At 39.2% G+C, this 18869-nt stretch overlaps 1 protein-coding gene and 1 pseudogene across 3 annotated transcripts in view; both read right to left on the reverse strand.

The window, feature by feature from the left end:
- Nucleotides 1-4827: 4827 nt before the first annotated feature.
- LOC146517034 (polyunsaturated fatty acid lipoxygenase ALOX15B-like) lies at nt 4828-14123 on the reverse strand (annotated as a pseudogene). Its single transcript, XR_014874511.1, has 14 exons — nt 13244-14123; nt 12826-13030; nt 12609-12690; nt 12222-12344; nt 12034-12137; nt 11738-11904; nt 11246-11387; nt 10405-10610; nt 9903-9989; nt 9621-9790; nt 6399-6520; nt 6152-6252; nt 5501-5672; nt 4828-5348 (listed from the first exon to the last, which is right to left on the reverse strand). The product of XR_014874511.1 is annotated as a polyunsaturated fatty acid lipoxygenase ALOX15B-like (transcript).
- Nucleotides 14124-14230: 107 nt separating this feature from the next.
- The window catches only part of tbck (TBC1 domain containing kinase), a 54517-nt gene continuing 49878 nt past the window's right edge, over nt 14231-18869 (reverse strand). For both annotated transcript variants that reach the window (XM_085162397.1, XM_085162396.1), the window contains exon 26: nt 14231-14814. In XM_085162397.1, coding sequence (XP_085018523.1) covers nt 14704-14814 — 111 coding nt within the window. In that variant the 3' untranslated portion in view covers nt 14231-14703. The remainder of the gene's footprint in view (nt 14815-18869) is intronic.

The following is an 18869-nucleotide window of genomic DNA, read 5'->3' on the forward strand; positions in this document are numbered from 1 at the left end:
ACACTAACTCTTTCGCAATGTCAAATACCTTGTTTTTGAAAACATTTTTGAAAGTTATATCTAACTTTACATAAAAATGCCTCAGCCAATGCCTCAGGTATTGGGTTTTTTTTGTACAACTATTTAAAACTTTTTACAGAATAATCAGCTATCATGCATTCAATACAATTCAATTCTACTTATATAGAACCACATCACAACAGCAGTTGCATCGAGGCACTTTATATTGTAAGGAAAAGACCCCAAAATAATACAGATAATACATTTGCCTTATCATTGTCTCTTCTCTGCAGAGGAATCCTGTGTGCTCTGAATGAGTTACAAACTGTTTTCCTCTGGAGCTCAGGATCTGTAGCTCACAATTCCCATTGTTGGCATTATTGAATTTTGCTTCAGTCTATATAAATGCAGTGTCAATGCACCAGTGCTGCATATTGAGTCCACCCAAAAAAACTATGACAGACTGATTGTTGTGATGAGTTCCGGTGTATTTGGTTTCACTTAATTTATTTAGCTTACTCATCAGTTGAAAGAAACAAGTACAGCATGGAAAAGTCATCGAAACATTCAGTGTCATTATTCACAACTTTGTGTTGAGGTCTTTTAGTAAAGCTAAAATAAAAAGTAGACATGAAATATTTGAATGTCTTGAAGTAAAATGACACTTAGATAAAACCTATAATAAATGCACTTAGGTTTGGCCTTTTTGTTCATGTTTGATCTATAAATGAGTTTGAAGCTTTGGTACATTTGTCTGAGGCTGGGATGTCTACATGACTGATTCAACAGCTTTCACAATTTTATAAACTGAACTAAAACTAGTTTTTCAATAAAAAAAAAAAAACTTAAAGAAGAAATCTGGAAACTAACTGAATCCAATACAATTTTATTTATAAAGCACTTTAAAATACCCAGCACAGGACCAAAGTGCTGTACAGAAAATAAGTTAAAAACAATAGGATAACAGAAAACAACAAAAAATAAATAAATAAAACACATAATACATAAAACTTAAAATAGCCCTATTACAAAACAAAACAAGATAAAACAGCATAGAATGAACTAAAAACAACTAAAATAAAACTAAAAAATAAAAACCAACATCTCACATGGTGTCAAAGGGTAAAGAGGTGGGTTTTCAGGAGTGACTTAAAAACAGGTAAAGAACTAGCCTGTCTAATCTCTAAAGGTAGCTCATTCCACAGTTTGGGAGCTGCCACAGCAAAAGCACGATCTCCTCTAAGTATACGCCCAGTCCTGGGTACATTCAGGAGCAGCTGATTAGCTGACCTGAGAGAGCGGGTGGATGTATAACGCTGTAGCAGCTCAGAGAGGTAAGATGGGGCTAGGCCATTGAGGGCTTTAAAAGCAAATAAAATAATTTTAAAATGAATCCTAAAAGAAATGGGCAGCCAGTGAAGTGAAGCTAAAATAAGGGAAATGTGCTCAAACTTTAGAGTGCCAGTTAAAAGACGAGTTGCGGCATTTTGCACCCTCTGTAGATGGGTAATATATGATGTGCTGAACCCTATATAAAGTGCATTAAAGTAATCCAGCCGAGTGGTTAGGTTTAACTGAAGCTAAACCAAAGTGATTTTTTTAAAATAAAAATTAATAAACTGAACTAATAATAAACTTATGACCCAGTATTGTAGGCCTCTTTTTGTTAAAAGGGAGTTTTTCCTTCCTATCATCGCCAAGTGCTTACTCACAGGGGATTTTTTCAATATTGTAGGTCTTTACAACTGCTGTGAATTGGTGCTATATAAATAAAGCTCAGGTGAACTGAATTAGGTAAACAGCAATCAGCATTAGTTTATCATCAGGAGCTCTGTGGTGTACTATTTGTGGAACAAATACTGCTTCTTGTAATTGGTGGTTTGCTTTAGTCACACAGGAATGTGCTCCCTTTCTGTGTGGAAGTTCAGAATATTGCAACAGTGTAGATACAACATTGGCTCAGTGAATGTGTACGTTATTGCTAAGATCAAGTACTTGATACAAGAAAATGTTCTTTCTACTTTTTTACAAGTGTGAGACGATCGCTTTCATTTAATTTGCCAGGCTGCAGAATTTAAAACATTATATATACATAATATACTCTGCAATGTCTTGAATTATAATTAGTTAACCCTAATCCAGCCAACAATTATTGTAATGTTTCATTTAAACCTTAAGTATACATAATATTAGCAGATTCAGCTGTAGCTGGTGGGCATTTGCATGTTAGTTTCAGGGGCCATAAAGCTAAAATGTGTGCGTGCTCTGAGCTCTCTTCCTGTTGCTGCTTAAGCTCCTGCTGTACCTGACTGAACCTGCCTAGATGACGGATGTCTTCAAAGAGTCTCAGAGCAAAAAAGAAAATAAGGTTCTTGTAAATACGGTATACTTGGAACTTGCATTAACCTCCTTTTTACAATGCTCCAGGCGGGGTAAAAAGGAGGCCACATGATTGATTGAATGAATGAATTGCATGTATGACCCTGCTCATTCTCTCTATCAGTTGGACTCTGCTCATCACAGAGCTTTAAAATTTATAACTCACAGTAAACCTTTAAGACACTGCTGTACTTTATATTCTCTAGCTGACTTGTCTTCACTAGAACTACACAGGATGGTTCACTGGTATTTTATCTATAAAAATATGGTTTACTCACCTCTTATCAGATTACATGTTTAGTCATGCCATGGCCTCAAGACTTCATGACATTCATTGTAAACAGTTTGTACAGAGTTTAGAAAGAGGTCTTTCCCCTTACCCTGCAGAAGGATTTACAGCTCTTTTAACTGATTTTTGTAAATATTATGCAATTTTCATTATTTTACCCTTTCTATTTTATTGCTGTAGTTATGCTAAAACATCTCTCCTGTAAATGAAACATTGAGTCTTAAGTCTCATGGCTGCAGTGGCAGTTGTGTGGGGTTGAAGGGAAAATGACCCAAAAGCAGGCACTGACGTAGATGCGATGAGTGAGCTTTATTTATATGATGTGATAATACAGACAGAAACAGAGGTGGCGAGGATAGAAACTAAGATAAATGTAAACTAGGAAAACTACACAAACTTGAAACCATGACTCGCAGAATGATATGCAGGATGACACACGGAGGTAAAACAGAGTGGAACATGGGAAGATGCACGGAGGTAATACAGAGTGACTCAGGGAGTCAAACACAAAACACTGGGTCACTCCCAGGACCTTGACAGAAACCCGGGTGGGCGGTGGGGGGCCCAAGACTTAAAACAAAATCAGAGCTCACAAAAACAGTTCAAACACAGTTCAGGGGGTCGGCCTGGGGGCCGATGACTAAATAGCTCATAACAGAGCAGGTCTGGAGGCCAGCCGTGCGGAAGGCAGCGGCGGTGAAGGCCATTACCTGTATAAATACTTTTTTTTCAATTCAGCAATTTAGCCTGGTGGTGGTGTAACATTTTGGGCCCAACTTAGTACCAACTGAGCCTTGTAGCCACAAGTTACTTGAATATTGTTTCTGGCTATGTCGTTTCCTTTACAACTGCAGTGCACCTATCTTTTGATGGCTGCCTTCAGCAGATACAACAAAGAGGGTTTTTTTTGTTTTTTTATATGACAATGACTTCACAGTATGAAAATGGTCACAGTTATCAGATTCAGCTATGATGAAAATGGTGAAAGATTGAGAACCCAAATGTAGGACAGGGTAGATGAAGGTTGAGCATTTTTTCCAGGAAAAGAGCTGACGGTCCAGACACTGGTTGCCAAAATAAAACAGGAAGGAGAAAATCACTGGTGGAGACTTGACCCATAAATCTAGGAAAAAAATATAATATACAAGACTAAGGACTGAGAACATAACTAACGCACTAAGTTAGCACTAAGGGAACGTGAATATAAAGACAAGAAAAACCAAGAATTAGAGATTTACTAGATATTTACTAAAAAAAGTCCAAACTCAACATCGCTGAATAACATAACAAGAAGCATAACTATTGTCACCAGTGAATGTGGGAGTGAATGTGAGTGCGAATGGTTGTCTGTCTCTGTGTGTTAGCCCTGCGACAGACTGGCAACCCGTGCAGGGTGTACCCCGCCTCTCGTCCTTTGACAGCTGGGATAGGCTCCAGCGCCCCCCGTGACCCTAAAAAAAAGGATAAGCGGAAGCGAATGGATGGATGGTGTTAAATGATGCTCTGTACAATGCAAAGTCATATTATAGTAATGAGAGCTGACAAGATACCATACAACCCCCCCCCCCAAAAAAAACAAAAAAAAAACTAGAAAATAATTTCTACAACGGAAACCAGAAGTGTAGGATGGCCAACATTAAACAACAGCCACTGTAGAGCAGGAAAAGATTAACATAGGATTTACAGGATGTGAGAAATGAGTAAGAAAGAACTGTGTCTGTAATGCTATGAATTCCATCTGTGGTCATACACCCACACTGTCACAAAAACCCGAAGGAAATCCAAATACAGTGAGAGGTCTTCACAGAAACAGAGCTTAGCTCCAAAAAATAAACTAACAACTAGAGGGCAGAGCACAATCTAATGATGGCTGAGTATTTACTTTAGCCTTAAGAAGCCAGCTTGATGACCAGATGAGCTCACCCTAACAGGTGAGTTAATTAGTAGAGCTTTGGCAGGTGAGCATTTTACAGGGAGACAGACAAACACAGATTGATCAACTCTGAGGTAAACAGAACATGCCCTCAAACATACACATGCATTTAAGACAAAAGAGAGACATATTTCTTAAATTAAATAAATGTCTGTATGGGAGAAATGCAGTGGTTCTCTCAAATTTTTTTAAGCTAAAAAAATTAAAAATAAAAACAATAAAATTTGGTAAATGTTTTCAAACACTGGCTCAGAGGCTGAGACTTCTTTAAGACAGACTTTAGCAAAAGTAAATCACTAAAAAGGGTCAAGATCTGTTCACAATAATATCGGTTTTCTTTGACATGTTTTTGAAAGGATGGGACAGTTTATTGAAAATCAGAAGAGGTTTTAAGTTTCTAATCTACAGCACATCACAGCAGATGGATAAAATTCACAAAGCAGCATACAATAATTAGAAGCGTTAAGTTCTATTTTTGCTATTTCATCAGTAAAAGTCAGAACTTTCTTTGACTGCTTTTATTTGAAGAGGGAACTGAATTTATCTCACAGCTGAGTCTTCTAATATTCAAATGGCCACACTGTTTTCTACCTCTGCTGGATCCATGTAGGTGTATGGCACTTCTAAACGCTTGTTTCTGGCTTTAATGACTAAACTCAAATCTTCAAGCTCCGTCTGAAAATTCTTTAATATCTTGCAGGGAATCTCCTCAGTGAAATGGTCCTCTGGGTACTGGCCAAGGGGAACCTGATGAGAACAATGATACATTCAGTTTTTCTTCAACAGCATTCAAATTAAAATTAGCCCCTAAAAATTATTGCATACATATGTATTTTGTTTCACAAAACTTGAATTTAAACATAATTTCTGTCATTCTTAATGAAATCTTTGCTCCTTACAAAGTCACTGGACTGCTCGCTGAGCAGCCACATGGTGGCCATGCCCTGAACTGTTACATTGACGTCAGGGAAGGTGGCCAACATCGTGGCCTCGCTTGTCATCCCCTTTGTGGTCGGTGGTGGGAGTTGCAGGGGAGGTGGGAGTGTTGGGCATCTAGCCACCATAGTCATACTGCATTTAATCAAGAAGTAAAGGATAACTGATTAATAAGAGCAATAATCATGGTGTTTCATCTATCAGAAGATCATGGCTTCATAATGCAGGCCTTTCAACAGTTGAAAACACATTTGATGCATCATGAAATGAAACACTAAACACAGTAGACCCAGGACTGTTTAGCAGCTAGAATCATATAGCAGACAAGAATGGGACACTCCTCTCTCAGATCTCCTCAGTTCCCAGATGTTTATGGACTGTTGGTAAAAGAAGAGGGGATGCTACAGTGTGTCAGAGTTGTGCACAAAACCCTGTCCTAGCTTTTTAAAATATATTTTTCTGCCATCAAATACAAAATGAGACATTATTTTTCTTGTAAGGTTACATTTTCTCAGTTTAAACATTTCATATGTTTAATATGTTCTATTGTAAATACATGATGATTCTGTTTTTATTTACATTTTAAGTAATTAGGTTGAATTAGGTTTATATACCTGTCCACTGTTCACAGCTGCATGCTGGGCTGAGCAGGTGAAGATCACCATGGTGACAAACTTGACCAAAGCAGTCACACAGGTAAATCTCTGAGGAATTCCTGTTAAACACAGAAAAATAACTGTGTCACTTAAATATATTTAGGCGAACAAACAAAAGTTACTTATTTTTGCAGTATAATCATAAATGGATAAATTTACCATTATCATCATCATCGTAAAAATTGAAATATTGTTTAAAGCCAACCTGTTTCTGCTTGAGAAAGGAATCCGTGTTCAAAAATGTCCAAAATCCACTTCTGAAGTTCAGAGTCCTCCTGGACCTCACGGTCACTCTTGTAGTAGTAGCCGAGCATTCCCTGCACAAACCTTTGAGAAATGGGAATACACTGAGTAAAATATATTTTCGATTCTTCGATACCCAACATCCACAATGACGGCAAAACAACTAGCAGCTCAGTGTTCCAACATTTGAAAGAAGGGACTGCTCTCACAGCTAGAGATTGACGAGGTACAACATAAACGCTACGGCAAGGAGGAGTCAGGACGCCAGGTCAGGGAGGAGATATCATCACCCCCACCCGAGATTGGGTACCAAGCCCCAAGTGCGACAGGAGAAGGATCGTTGAGTGCGAGAGGAACTGACCTGAAAGATAGGATCATGGCCAAGCTTGAAACCTGGATCCCCCGTAGCCAGTTACCAAGATTACGTGAAGTACCCTCAGAAGGTCTGCTCGATGCAGCACTATGGATGATACCTACAGCGACGCTTACAAAGACTAACAAGCTGATCTACAATACGGCAGCAGTGATCAGTGAGATGCATGTCTATAAGTTGAACAGCCAAAAGGAGCAGTACCCTCCATGGAGAAGGAGGCTAGAGGGCAAGATCAAAGTAGCATGGAGAGAGGTTAGCCAACTAACGGAGTTGCAGAAAGGTGCGACAAAGAAGGTGCATAAAAAATACAGCAAGCTGTCCATACCTGAGGCCTTGGAAACTGCCAAGCAAAGACTCACAGCCTTGGCCAGCCGCTTGAGGAGGTACACCAGAGAGATAGAAGGCAGGAACCGGTCCCCTCCAACTACCGACTAATAACCTGCCTCAGTACTACATGGAAGCTCCTATCAGGCATCATATCGGCTAAGATGAACAAGCACATGGGTCAATACATGAACGGGGCACAGAAAGGGATTGGCAAGAATACCAGAGGCGCAAAACACCAGCTACTGGTAGACAGAACAGTCAGCCGAGACTGCAAGACCAGACTGACCAACCTGTGCACTGCCTGGATTGATTACAAGAAGGCCTATGACTCAATGCCCCACAGCTGGATACTGGAATGCCTAGAATTGTACAAGATCAACAGGACCCTAAGAGCCTTCATCAGGAACTCAATGGGGATGTGGCGTACAACACTAGAGGCCAACTCCAAGCCCATAGCACAAGTCACCATCAAGTGCGGGATCTACCAGGGAGATGCTCTGTCCCCACTGCTGTTCTGCATAGGCCTGAACCCCCTCAGTGAGATCATTAACAAGACTGGGTATGGATACCAACTATGGAACAGAGCAGTTGTCAGCCACCTCCTGTACATGGATGACATCTAGCTGTATGCCAAGAGTGATTGAGACATCGATTCACTGATCCACACTACCAGGATATACAGCAATGACATCGGGATGTCATTCGGGCTGGAGGAGTGTAGTCGGATGATAACAAGGAGAGGGAAGGTAGTCAGAACTGAGGGGATCGAGCTACCAGAAGGCAACATTGCAGACATAGAGGACAGTTACAAGTACCTGGGGATCCCACAGGCGAATGGGAACCATGAAGAGGCAGCTAGGAAAGCTGCAACCACCAAGTACCTGCAGAGGGTCAGGCAAGTCCTGAGGAGTCAGTTGAACGGTAAGAACAAGATCCGGGCTATCAACACCTACGCCCTGCTTGTGATCAGGTACCCAGCTGGTATAATAAGTTGGCCAAAGGAGGAGATAGAAGCCACTGACATAAAGACAAGAAAGCTCCTTACTATGCATGAAGGGTTTCACCCCAAGTCCAGCACCCTGAGGCTGTACGCTAAGCGGAAGGAAGGGGGCCGGGGACTGGTGAGTGTCAGCACCACAGTCCAGGATGAGACAACGAACATCCAAGAATACATCATGAAGATGGCCCCAACTGACAGCGTGCTCAGTGAATACCTCAGGCAGCAGAAACCCAAGAAAGAGGAGGGAGACGAGGAACCATCATAGAAGGACAGGCCCCTGCACAGTATGTACCACCGGCAGATAGAGGAGGTGGCTGATATCCGGAAATCCTACCAGTGGCTGGACAAAGCTGGACTGAAAGACAGCACAGAGGCACTAATCATGGCAGCACAAGAACAAGCTCTGAGTACAAGATCCATAGAGGCTGGGGTCTATCACACCAGGCAAGACCCCAGGTGCAGGCTGTGTAAAGATGCCCCAGAGACAATCCAGCACATAACAGCAGGGTGCAAGATGCTATTAGGCAGGGCATACATGGAATGCCATAACCAAGTGGCCGGCATAGTGTACAGGAACATCTGTGCCAAGTATAACCTGGAAGTCCCGAGGTCAAAATGGGAGACGCCCCCAAGGGTGGTGGAGAATGACCGAGCTAAGATCCTGTGGGACTTCCAGATACAGACGGACAAAATGGTGGTGGCTAACAAACCGGACATAGTGGTGGTAGACAAACATGAGAAGACGGCCGTAGTGATCGATGTAGCGGTTCCGAATGACAGCAACATCAGAAAGAAGGAACACGAGAAGCTGGAGAAATACCAAGGGCTCAGAGAAGAGCTCGAGAGGATGTGGAGGGTGAAGGTAACGGTGGTCCCCGTGGTAATCGGAGCAATAGGGGTGGTGACTCCCAAGCTAGGCGAGTGGCTCCAGCAGATCCCGGGAACAACATCAGAGATCTCTGTCCAGAAGAGCGCAGTCCTGGGAACAGCTAAGATACTGCGCAGGACCCTCAAGCTCCCAGGCCTCTGGTAGAGGACCCGAGCTAAAACTAAACCAAAAAATAGGCATGCAAAACATTTTGGTGAACTCACATAGAATAAACATGAAAGAAAAAATCTATTTAGGCTTAGTATTTTTCTTTTATTGATCTGATTTGATGAATACAATAGTTTGAGAAGGCACTGGTGCATTTTGGTGCATTGATGCTGGGATGCTTACATTACTGCGATTCAGCTGCTTTCAATACTGAAATAAAAATCTAAAACTAGTTCTTGAACAAAAAAAACTGAAAGGAGCAATTTGGAAACAAAAAGAAGTTACACCAAACTGAAAAGAAATTTTTAGATTAAAGTAACTAAAATAAAAATAACATGTAAAATTTTGACCCAGTATCATAGGTAAAGTAACAGATGCATTTGCAATATTTACAAACTTTGAATTGCAGCAGCTTGATGGAAAAAAAAGAAAAATATATTAATGATACCTGTGGATGATATCCCAAACCTTTAGGCCATCATCCCTGTAGAAGAAGTTTGGCACATCCTCTAGGCCACGTTCAGCAATGTCATCTGGCATACAGACGGAGCTGTAGGTTAATGAGCACACTGACCTCTGCAGGATCGTAAACATGCCCTCTCCACCTGACCCTGCAAACTACACAATAAGCAGCTCCTGGTTAGAGACAAATGTTAAACATGAAATAAAAAAACAAAAAGCAAAACATTCTTTAAGTAAAGGTCTAGTGAATATGCTGTTCTTTGCGTACCTGAGTGAAAGCGCCAGTGTCAGAAATGAGAAGGCGTCGAGCTAAGAAGTTGATCTGCAGAGTGTAGCGTGTGTGAGGTTTGAGGAGCTGAGGGAAAGAGGGAACTCTGTTAATGACATGATTGGGGCAAAACTTTAGTATTTATTATGCTGAGGTACGCTGTTGAACAATCAGTGGTCCTCTGTGGACACATTGATAAATGACTCATATGCTTTCAACATTATTTAAATTCAAATTTAAATTCAAATTTTATTCATCACACACATAATCATACAAATTACAACATGTAGTGAAATACTTATTGCTGTGCAATGCCCAACCATTAAAGTACAATAAAGAAATTTACAAAATTTACAGATTTTAAATTCTAAAATTTACAGTTAAAAAAAAAAAATGTTTAAATAACAATTTAATAATGAAATTATAGGAAGAGTTCAAGTAAACAGTGCGAGCGGTGACATGATTTATGAGAGAAAACTGAGTTTCAGCAAACGTCAGTTACCTTGTACAGAGGATGCACCATGGGCACGTTGCGCAGCAGTGACACTGCAAAAACCTCGGCCAGAAAATGTGTGCGCAGCAGGTGGGCGTGGAGCTGATGGTGATTGAAATCTGCACTTCTCACAAAAGTCTTGGCGATCAACCAGTCGTACTCAGAATCAGTAGCAAGAAAGATTGGATTGTCATATGATGGAGTCTGCTTCAGCTACAGAAGGACAGGGCAGAGTAGGCCATATTAGCGTGTTTTGAGTTGTATTATCTCTGTCTGCTACGTAAATATGACACCTACTGCTTGGCTGTTGTGACTTTTGGGGTTTATAAAATAAACCTATTTGATATATTCATATGTCAGACTCTGGTCTCAGCAATGTGGGTTAAACGTTTCCACAAGGTTATGACTCAGGAAGGGGAAAAAATTAGGTTGCACAGTAACCTACACAGTAGTGTAATCATCAATTAATAATCAATTATGTAATTATTTGAATTACAAAAGTTAAGGCTGAAAGAACAAAAACATCAAATGAACGTGTGTTTTTAATTCTCCCTGCACTCATGCTACAATTTCCCTCCCTGTGTGGGAGGAGTAAAATGATGGAGCGGTACAGCGACACAGCTTTTGAGGAGTGGCGATATGGATCAGGGGCGTAATTTCCAGGGGGGTTATGATCCCCCCAGTAATCAGACCGAACTAATATAACCCCCCCCCAGTAATATTATGAATTATCTTGCATAAATAGGCTGTTGATTTTCTTTATTCATTTCAGGTATTACCAGCAAAATAGTTGCATGTCTATCCAGGACAGAAACAACCGTGTTAATTATTATGAATTACCTGAATAGCTGAATAGCAATCGCCGTTAGCTAATCATGAGGATCTTTGTGGAGCAGGATGAGAGGAGCCATCAAGTACTGCTTCTTCCCATTGATGGTGTTTGTTTTCACCCCTTCCAGATGCTTGTAGTCACACAGGAATATATTCCCTTTCTGTTTGAAAGTTCAGGTTATTGCATCAGTGTGGCTATAACATTTAGTCAGTGACTGTACAAGTACAATTATTTGACAAAACATCAAGTCAATCTAAGTGCAGTGGTAGAGTACACAGTAAAACGAGATAACGTTCTTTCAAGACCACAGTGCTACATAAAACATACAACAGACAATCAACACAGGACTACATAAAGTACAAGTTTGCAAAAATTGCCAACCCCCCCCAAAACAAAACAAAGAAAGAGCAGGCACAAGACAGTGCAGACACAACAGTGCAGTAAAAAGTGCAACAATGACAGTGGGTTGTGGAAAAACGTGCATTTATTATAAAGAATTCAGATGATCACCTTCATTTCATCTCTTAGGCTGCACTGGCCATGGGGAAAGACCATGTCATCAGTGACAGGGAAGTTACTGGGCAGGGTTGTACAACACTGGATCAAAATGGGGTTGACACCATTTAGAAACTGGTAGCCAAAGAAAGCATCCTCTTTCCAGTGTTCCTGAACATATTCTGTTTAAAAGAAACATTATTTATCTTCACGATTTACAGTTAATAATTCAGTAAAATCTACCTGGTATAGGGAAAATTTTAGGGTAAGAGTTAATTGCACATTATTATGCTATGATGTTAGTACAGCACCTGATATTTCAGTCTTTTTGCAGCAAAACACTCGATTGATGCTGTCAATAGTATCCCACTTCTTCTTACAGTTATCCAGTCCCTTCAGCTTCAGCTCAGTCAGTCTGAAACACATTCATCTTACTTCATTATGATACTTAATATACTTTTGATAAGTAAAGAGAAAAATATGTATAACAGAACTTCACCCTGTGGAAGCAGTGTAGACAAACTCTGTAGTTTTGGTGAAGGAGAACTGAACCTCATACGGGAGTGAAAATGGGCTTTCTGCCTTCATGGAGTGAGGTATTTTCTCTGCATATGCATCCCAGCTGATGAAACAAAGAAACAGCAGAGTGATGAGGAAGTTAATTACAGTATGACATGATATACTTTTTATCTGCAACATATGTAATAGATTAATTTATTTTCATTAATGCCAGCAGAAAAAGAATATGCTGCAATGCTTAATTTAATGCTTAAATATATTTAAGCTTTAGGTTTAGTATTAGGATATTCAGCTATAACTGGAGAGCACTTGTATTCCAGTTTCAGGGGCCGTAAAGCTAAAATGTGTATAAGCTCTGAATTCTCACCAATAGTCTTCCTCTCGCTGCTGAATCTCCTGCTGCCGACTGTACCTGCCAAGATGATGGTTGTCTTCAAAGACTCTCAGAGCTAAATAAGAAAAAATGGTTTCAAGTTGTTCTTGCAAATACGGTATATTGGGAAACTGCTTCAGCCTCATTACAAACTTTGTTTTACATCTTCAATGGTTTGAACAAGATTTAAGATGAGCACAGTTTCCCAAACCTTTTCCATCTCTGAAGCGGTGCACCTTGCTATCGGTGATCCAGCGGTAGATGGGAAAGCTGTAGATGTCTCCTTCAGGGGATTTCACTTCCACCTTGGCACAAAACCAAGCGTCCTCTGGGAACAGTGGGAGCGACTGTTTGTCTAACTCTATCAGCACAAGATTTCCAAGGGAAGTGGAGCAGGACACCTTAAACTTTGATACCTAAAGAATGACATAGCAATTTGCGCTGAGCTTCAACACTCGAGCATACAATTCCTCTTATAATGTACTGTGGTCCATGAAGTGAACTGTTTGCTTTGACCATCTTCATGGTGATAGATTCCCCTTATTTCCACAAAAATGATTTCATTTGTGTATCATCTCATATAGAAAACCTGAAAAACATAATCATGAAGATGCATATATCAGACTTACGGCTCCTCTGACGAAGGATGAAGCCCCTTTCCAGCCCATGAGCCACGTGCGATCATTCTCCCCATCTGTGCCCACCAGCTTAATGTAGACATTGTTAAGAGTAATGGAATTAAGACAATTTCCAGTGAATACAGTCACTTTATACTGCACCATTTTCCCTCTTGAATGTGGTCAAATCCTGGTAGGGGGAGAATTATAATTATTCTTAGCACTGATTTGGAAATGTAAACATTTAAAATTATTGCATTACAGTGAAAAGGACAATGTAAACAATTATTTTAACTCATTATGCTAAATGACCCATAATTTCTGACTGAAATCCTGTGAAAACATGTCTTACCTTGAGATGAAGAATTTAGGTTAGAGAAACTACTCTGTCAGAAGTTGCCCCCAAAATTTTTCTTTTTATTCAAACAAATCAGTGGGAGTGTCCAGTCAGTTGCATCAATCATGTGTTGAGATGAAATTCTAGATAAAGTTGTGCAAATAATGACGTCTATCCTATTCAGGATAAATCAGATACTGATAACTGTTGTGTGTTTTTTGGCCAGTCACTTCGGTTTTTGTCCTCCAGTTTCCTGAAGGGCTTTTGGAAACACCTCACACCATGCTGATATCTGCCAAATGTTTTGCTAATTTGAAAATACCTTTGTTGATATTAAATACTATTTTCTATCTGTAAAACTTTGAGTTAGGTGCCGTTTTCAGTTTAATGGCTTAACAAACAAAAAACATTCTTCTGAAATTTATCAGGTACAAGAATTGCACTGAAAATGAGTGAAAAACCAGCCAATGGCCAAAGAAAAACTTTAAAATAACCTTCAGAAAGCACAGAGAACTATTGCTCATCACTTAAAAACATTAGAAGTCTTTCTGTTTGGTTGCAAAATACAAATAAATAAGGGGTGGCTCAAGGCTTTTGCACAGCACGGGTCAAATGAACGTAGAAAAATATGAAGAAAATTCATTAATAAGTAACTGCAAAACTGTTGTGTGTGTCTTTTTATTGTTTCTCACACAAACACAGTGATCACAGGGAGCTGAATTATTAGTGTAAACTACTACACTACATACAGTAGCAGCTGCTCTAAAAAAGCATGTTTTGATAAAGGCTGGTTTAGGGCGCCAGCACATTTATAAGCACATTTTTTCAGCCTGTGTAATGCACTACTACATGGGATCATTACCTTGTTAGTCAGTTATTCTTGTTTAATAAGCCAGAACAATAACCACATAATGGCTCTGTGAGCATGATCATGAAACCAAAATGAATAAAAAAAGCAGATCATTTCAATGCAGTTAGTCATTTTGCAACAATTAACAATTAGATTATATAAAAAAGTCCAAATGCAATGGTAATGCTTGTTCACAGATTTCTTTTTTACTTCAGTGTCAGCTCAAAGTACTATTTACAATCTTTTCATTTTCCCTTTATTTTAAAGCCAAGCTAAGGCAGAGGCTCAGATCTGCGGGGAAGGGACCGTCAGGAGCCCGGTGGGCTTCAGCTTGTTGATCCCTCCGTCCAGGATACAAACACGTGGAAAACTCATCTTCACTAGATGTGCAGCAAACTGCAGAAAAAAGGAGAAAGTTCCCATCAAAAACTGTGAATACTAAACACTTCAGATTTATTGGTTTTGTTCAGCCTTTTCTGTCTGCTGTATTACTAATAGGACTTAAGTAGTTCTAGTTTCTCTGTAGTTATAAAAGGCAAACCCACTACTGTAAGATACTCCAATGTAAAATTGGTTTACCAACCTCTCTGAGACAAGCTCAGCATAAATTTACACATCAAATTGCGGGATTACGCCTTAACATAAAAATGCACTAATTCAGTACATTTTTAAGTTTAAGAATTAAACATTTTTTATTTCTCTGTGACTTCTCATTGAACCTTTGTTGTGTCAGTTACATGGTGAAACCAAGGAGGGGAATATGATTGCAAAACCTCTTCCTCTGCTACTCATGCAATTATATAAAAAAAACCTGATACCCGCTGAACTGGGGTTGACCTTATTCTAACCAAATTATTAACCACAGTAAAATAGTAAAGAAATTAAATTTTGAGAATTTCATTTCATGACTTAGGTGATTCAAAGGCCTTATGGATTTCTTATGTCTAGGATTGACTGGAGTAGCGTGTCTCTGACATTAAATCCACAAATTCTTCAAAAAACGCTTCTTAAAACCCCTTAATTAAAACTTCCAGGTGATCCTGTCACATGAATAATTGTCAAATTATATATATGATGATAATGACAAAAAAAATCATTATGTTTGATACTTGGCTTGAAATGAAAGAACATGATTATCACCATGCAAAACACGACAGGGATAAAGCCACAGCCACACGACTGTATACTGATTATGTGGACCATTAAAAGGTTAAACACAGCAAAGTTCTGATGCTTCCCTTTAATAAAGAAAATGCAGGATTGTCTTCTCAGTTAATAAGAACTATTTCTTTTTCACTTTCTAACATATGGAAGGGGGACATCTTTTCTAAATTGGGATTTTGCCTGAAGCACTATCCCTGCAGAGTTTATAAATGCCAGCTTGGCTAATTTATTCCAAGAAGAGCACGAAAGGAGAATGTACGATGATCAGTGTAGTTCTCGCTCGTGTTATGCTGAAGTGAGCAAATTTATTTTTGTTCACTGAAATATCAGATGGTGATTTATGTAAAATATAATCTGCTAATGTTCAAAATGTTCCAATGAACTATTTATTACACTGTATGCCAGACCAATAATCTCAGTGTGGCTTTATATAACAGATGGCTGAATTTTACAAGACAGAGGCCTGGATTTAAAGATTATTGCCTTCACAAAAAATTTAATATCGACAAGACTAAGTATAAATTTTTAGTAGTCAAAAAACAGAAGATTGATTGTTTTATCTTATTAAATATATGCTCAAATAAATGCTCCTATGAACAAAAACAAGTTGTCAAAATGCTTGCATCAGTTCCAGAAAGCAGTTTTTAAAAAACTAAAAACTGGACCATAATGTTAGCGATGTAGTAGCTCATCTCAGTTCCGATCCATCACAATTCACAGGTTATTGCAATGTGTGAAGGACAGAAAGAAATTGATAAATGTTGTAATTGGTTACCTTTATTGCACAAACTAATGAGAAATTAGATCCACTTAGAAGTCAAGGAGGGTCAAAAACAGTTAAGGACAAATTAATTTCATCCACCACTAAATTAAAGTTTAAGTTTAGGACTTTTTATGACTCCTGGTGATCGACATTTTCATGGCCATGAAAACCATGAATATAGTTAGTTACTTTTTTTGTTTGTTTGTTTATTTGTTTGTTTTTGTTGCAAGGACAAGACCGTTACTAGTCTATCCCCATTATAACCTAACAGTTATACATAAGGACCTATACACTTTTACCTCAAAATTTCTTAAATGAGTAGTTAGAAAACCGCTAACTGATCATCTGCAGAGGAACAATTTATTTGAAGGGTTTCAGTCAGGATCCAGAGCTCATCACAGTATAGAAACAGCTTTAGTGAAAGTTACAAATGATCATCTTATAGACTCTGACAGTGGACTCATCTCTGTGGTTTTTCTACTAGACCTCAGTGCAGCATTTGATACTGTTGACTGTAATATTTTATTACAGCAATTAGAGCACGCTGTAGATATCAAAGGTACTGTGCTGCAGTGGTTTGAATCCATCTATCCATTCTCTTTTGTTTATCCTTATCTGGGTCACGGAGGGCTGGAGCCTATCCCAGCTAGGTTAGGGTGAGACGTGGAGTGCACCTTGGACAGGTTCTGAGTCTGTCACAAGGGCTAATACACAGGGACAGACCAACCATTTGCAGTCACATTTACACCTGCAGTTGTTTGCATATTTGTCACACTTACATGTTTCAGATCATCAAACAAATTGAAATATTATTGAAAATACTCTCTGGACCGACGAGACAAAAGTTAAACTTTTTGGATGTTTTTTTGGATGGACCAGTTCTGTTTACATTTTACCTGCTTCCCCTAGGCCAGGGGTCGGCAACATGCGGCTCTTTAGTCTTTATTTTGCGGCTCCAGGTGGTTTGGGAAAATAAATTAGAAGTATTTAGCTGAAGTGTATTTTATTTGTGTTTAGTTCTTTTTTTAACTTGTAGTTCTAAATTGGAAGATTATTGTGATTTTGAAATATAAAAATAAAATTATATCTTATTATTTTTCCATCGCTCAAAATAAGCGTCACACTCGCGGAAGCCGGTGTACCCGCCGAAAAGCTGTGCATTTATTGAGACTTTCAACCCCATGTAGGCCAATTATGGATCTTTGGATCCACATTATGTCGGCAGCTGTTCTCCACCGTGAACTTTGTTAAAAACAAACACAGCTCACGCCCCACAGATGATAGCTTACAGTCCTGCGTGAAGATGAATGCCCCGATTTGCAGACGCTGTGCGCAGAGGTTCGGGACCAGAAGTCTTATTGTAAACATATCACGGCAGACCCGACGATGTTTGCATGAACATGCTTTTCAGCATCTCTTTATTGACCGCTTTTAACACACGGTTGCTGTACGCATACAGCCGGCTGTAGCTTTTCAGTTCACAGCCCAACAACACAACAGCAGAGAGAGCAGACTTTAAGGTGGCGAGGCGATTGTGGGTGCCGCTCAGGTGCGTCCAACTCCCATGCAGCGGCACGGCAGACCAGGCCCCGCCACACATATTAACCAGGTAAAATACATATTTAGGCAGAATTTTGCAAATATCTATTTTTTTTTTAGCAGCATAGTGCTTTTTTTCAATTACTTTTTAAAAGTCAGGTCAAGGCTCCAAAAGCCCAAAGGCGATATAAGGCTGGCGGCTCACAACAGTTTTTGTTTGCTACATGGATCATTTTAGTTCAGCTGGGTGTCTTTCATTTTGTTATATTTCTTTAAGAGTTCAAAATGTGTTAATTACATAAATAAAATGTAATTTTCTCTGTAGCACTTCATGGATTTCATAAGCAACACACCTTAGTTGCTCTGTGGATTCTTTTAAAAAGCAGTTAAAAACTCTTTTCAAACAAGCCTTTTGTTGATCTACGTATTTTATATTCTTTACATTTGATCTTTTACATTGTGTATAATGTCTATTAATTGTATTGTTTATTTTAATATTTGTGTACAGTGCTTTGTGACTGCCTATCTGTGAAAAGCGCTTAATAAATAAACTTTACTTACTTACTTTAGTTGTTCACACAAAGCATAAAGGAAAAAAAAAAAACCAATATATGCAGTGTTATCTTCATTTTAGATTTCAAAAAGTATTTGCGGCTCCCAGTGTTTTCTTTTGCGTGGAAACCGGGTCCAAATGGCTCTTTGGGTGTTAAAGGTTGCAGACCCCTGCCCTAGGCGGTACCATTAGAAGGCATAGCATACATGTTCACTGCTATGCAGATCATACCCAGTGTTATCTTTCTATAAAGCCAGACACACACACACACACAGATAAAGACCTGGATGACCTCTAATTTTCTGCTTCTAAATTGAGATAAAACAGACATGATTGTACTCAGCCCCCAAAATCTTAGATATATGATGTTTAACCAAATACTTACTCTGGATGATATTACCTTGGCCTCCAATAACACTGTGAGGAATCTTA

This window comes from Neolamprologus multifasciatus, chromosome 6 (genome assembly GCF_963576455.1).
Source record: "Neolamprologus multifasciatus chromosome 6, fNeoMul1.2, whole genome shotgun sequence".
In the NCBI taxonomy this organism is placed as follows: Eukaryota; Metazoa; Chordata; class Actinopteri; order Cichliformes; family Cichlidae; genus Neolamprologus; species Neolamprologus multifasciatus.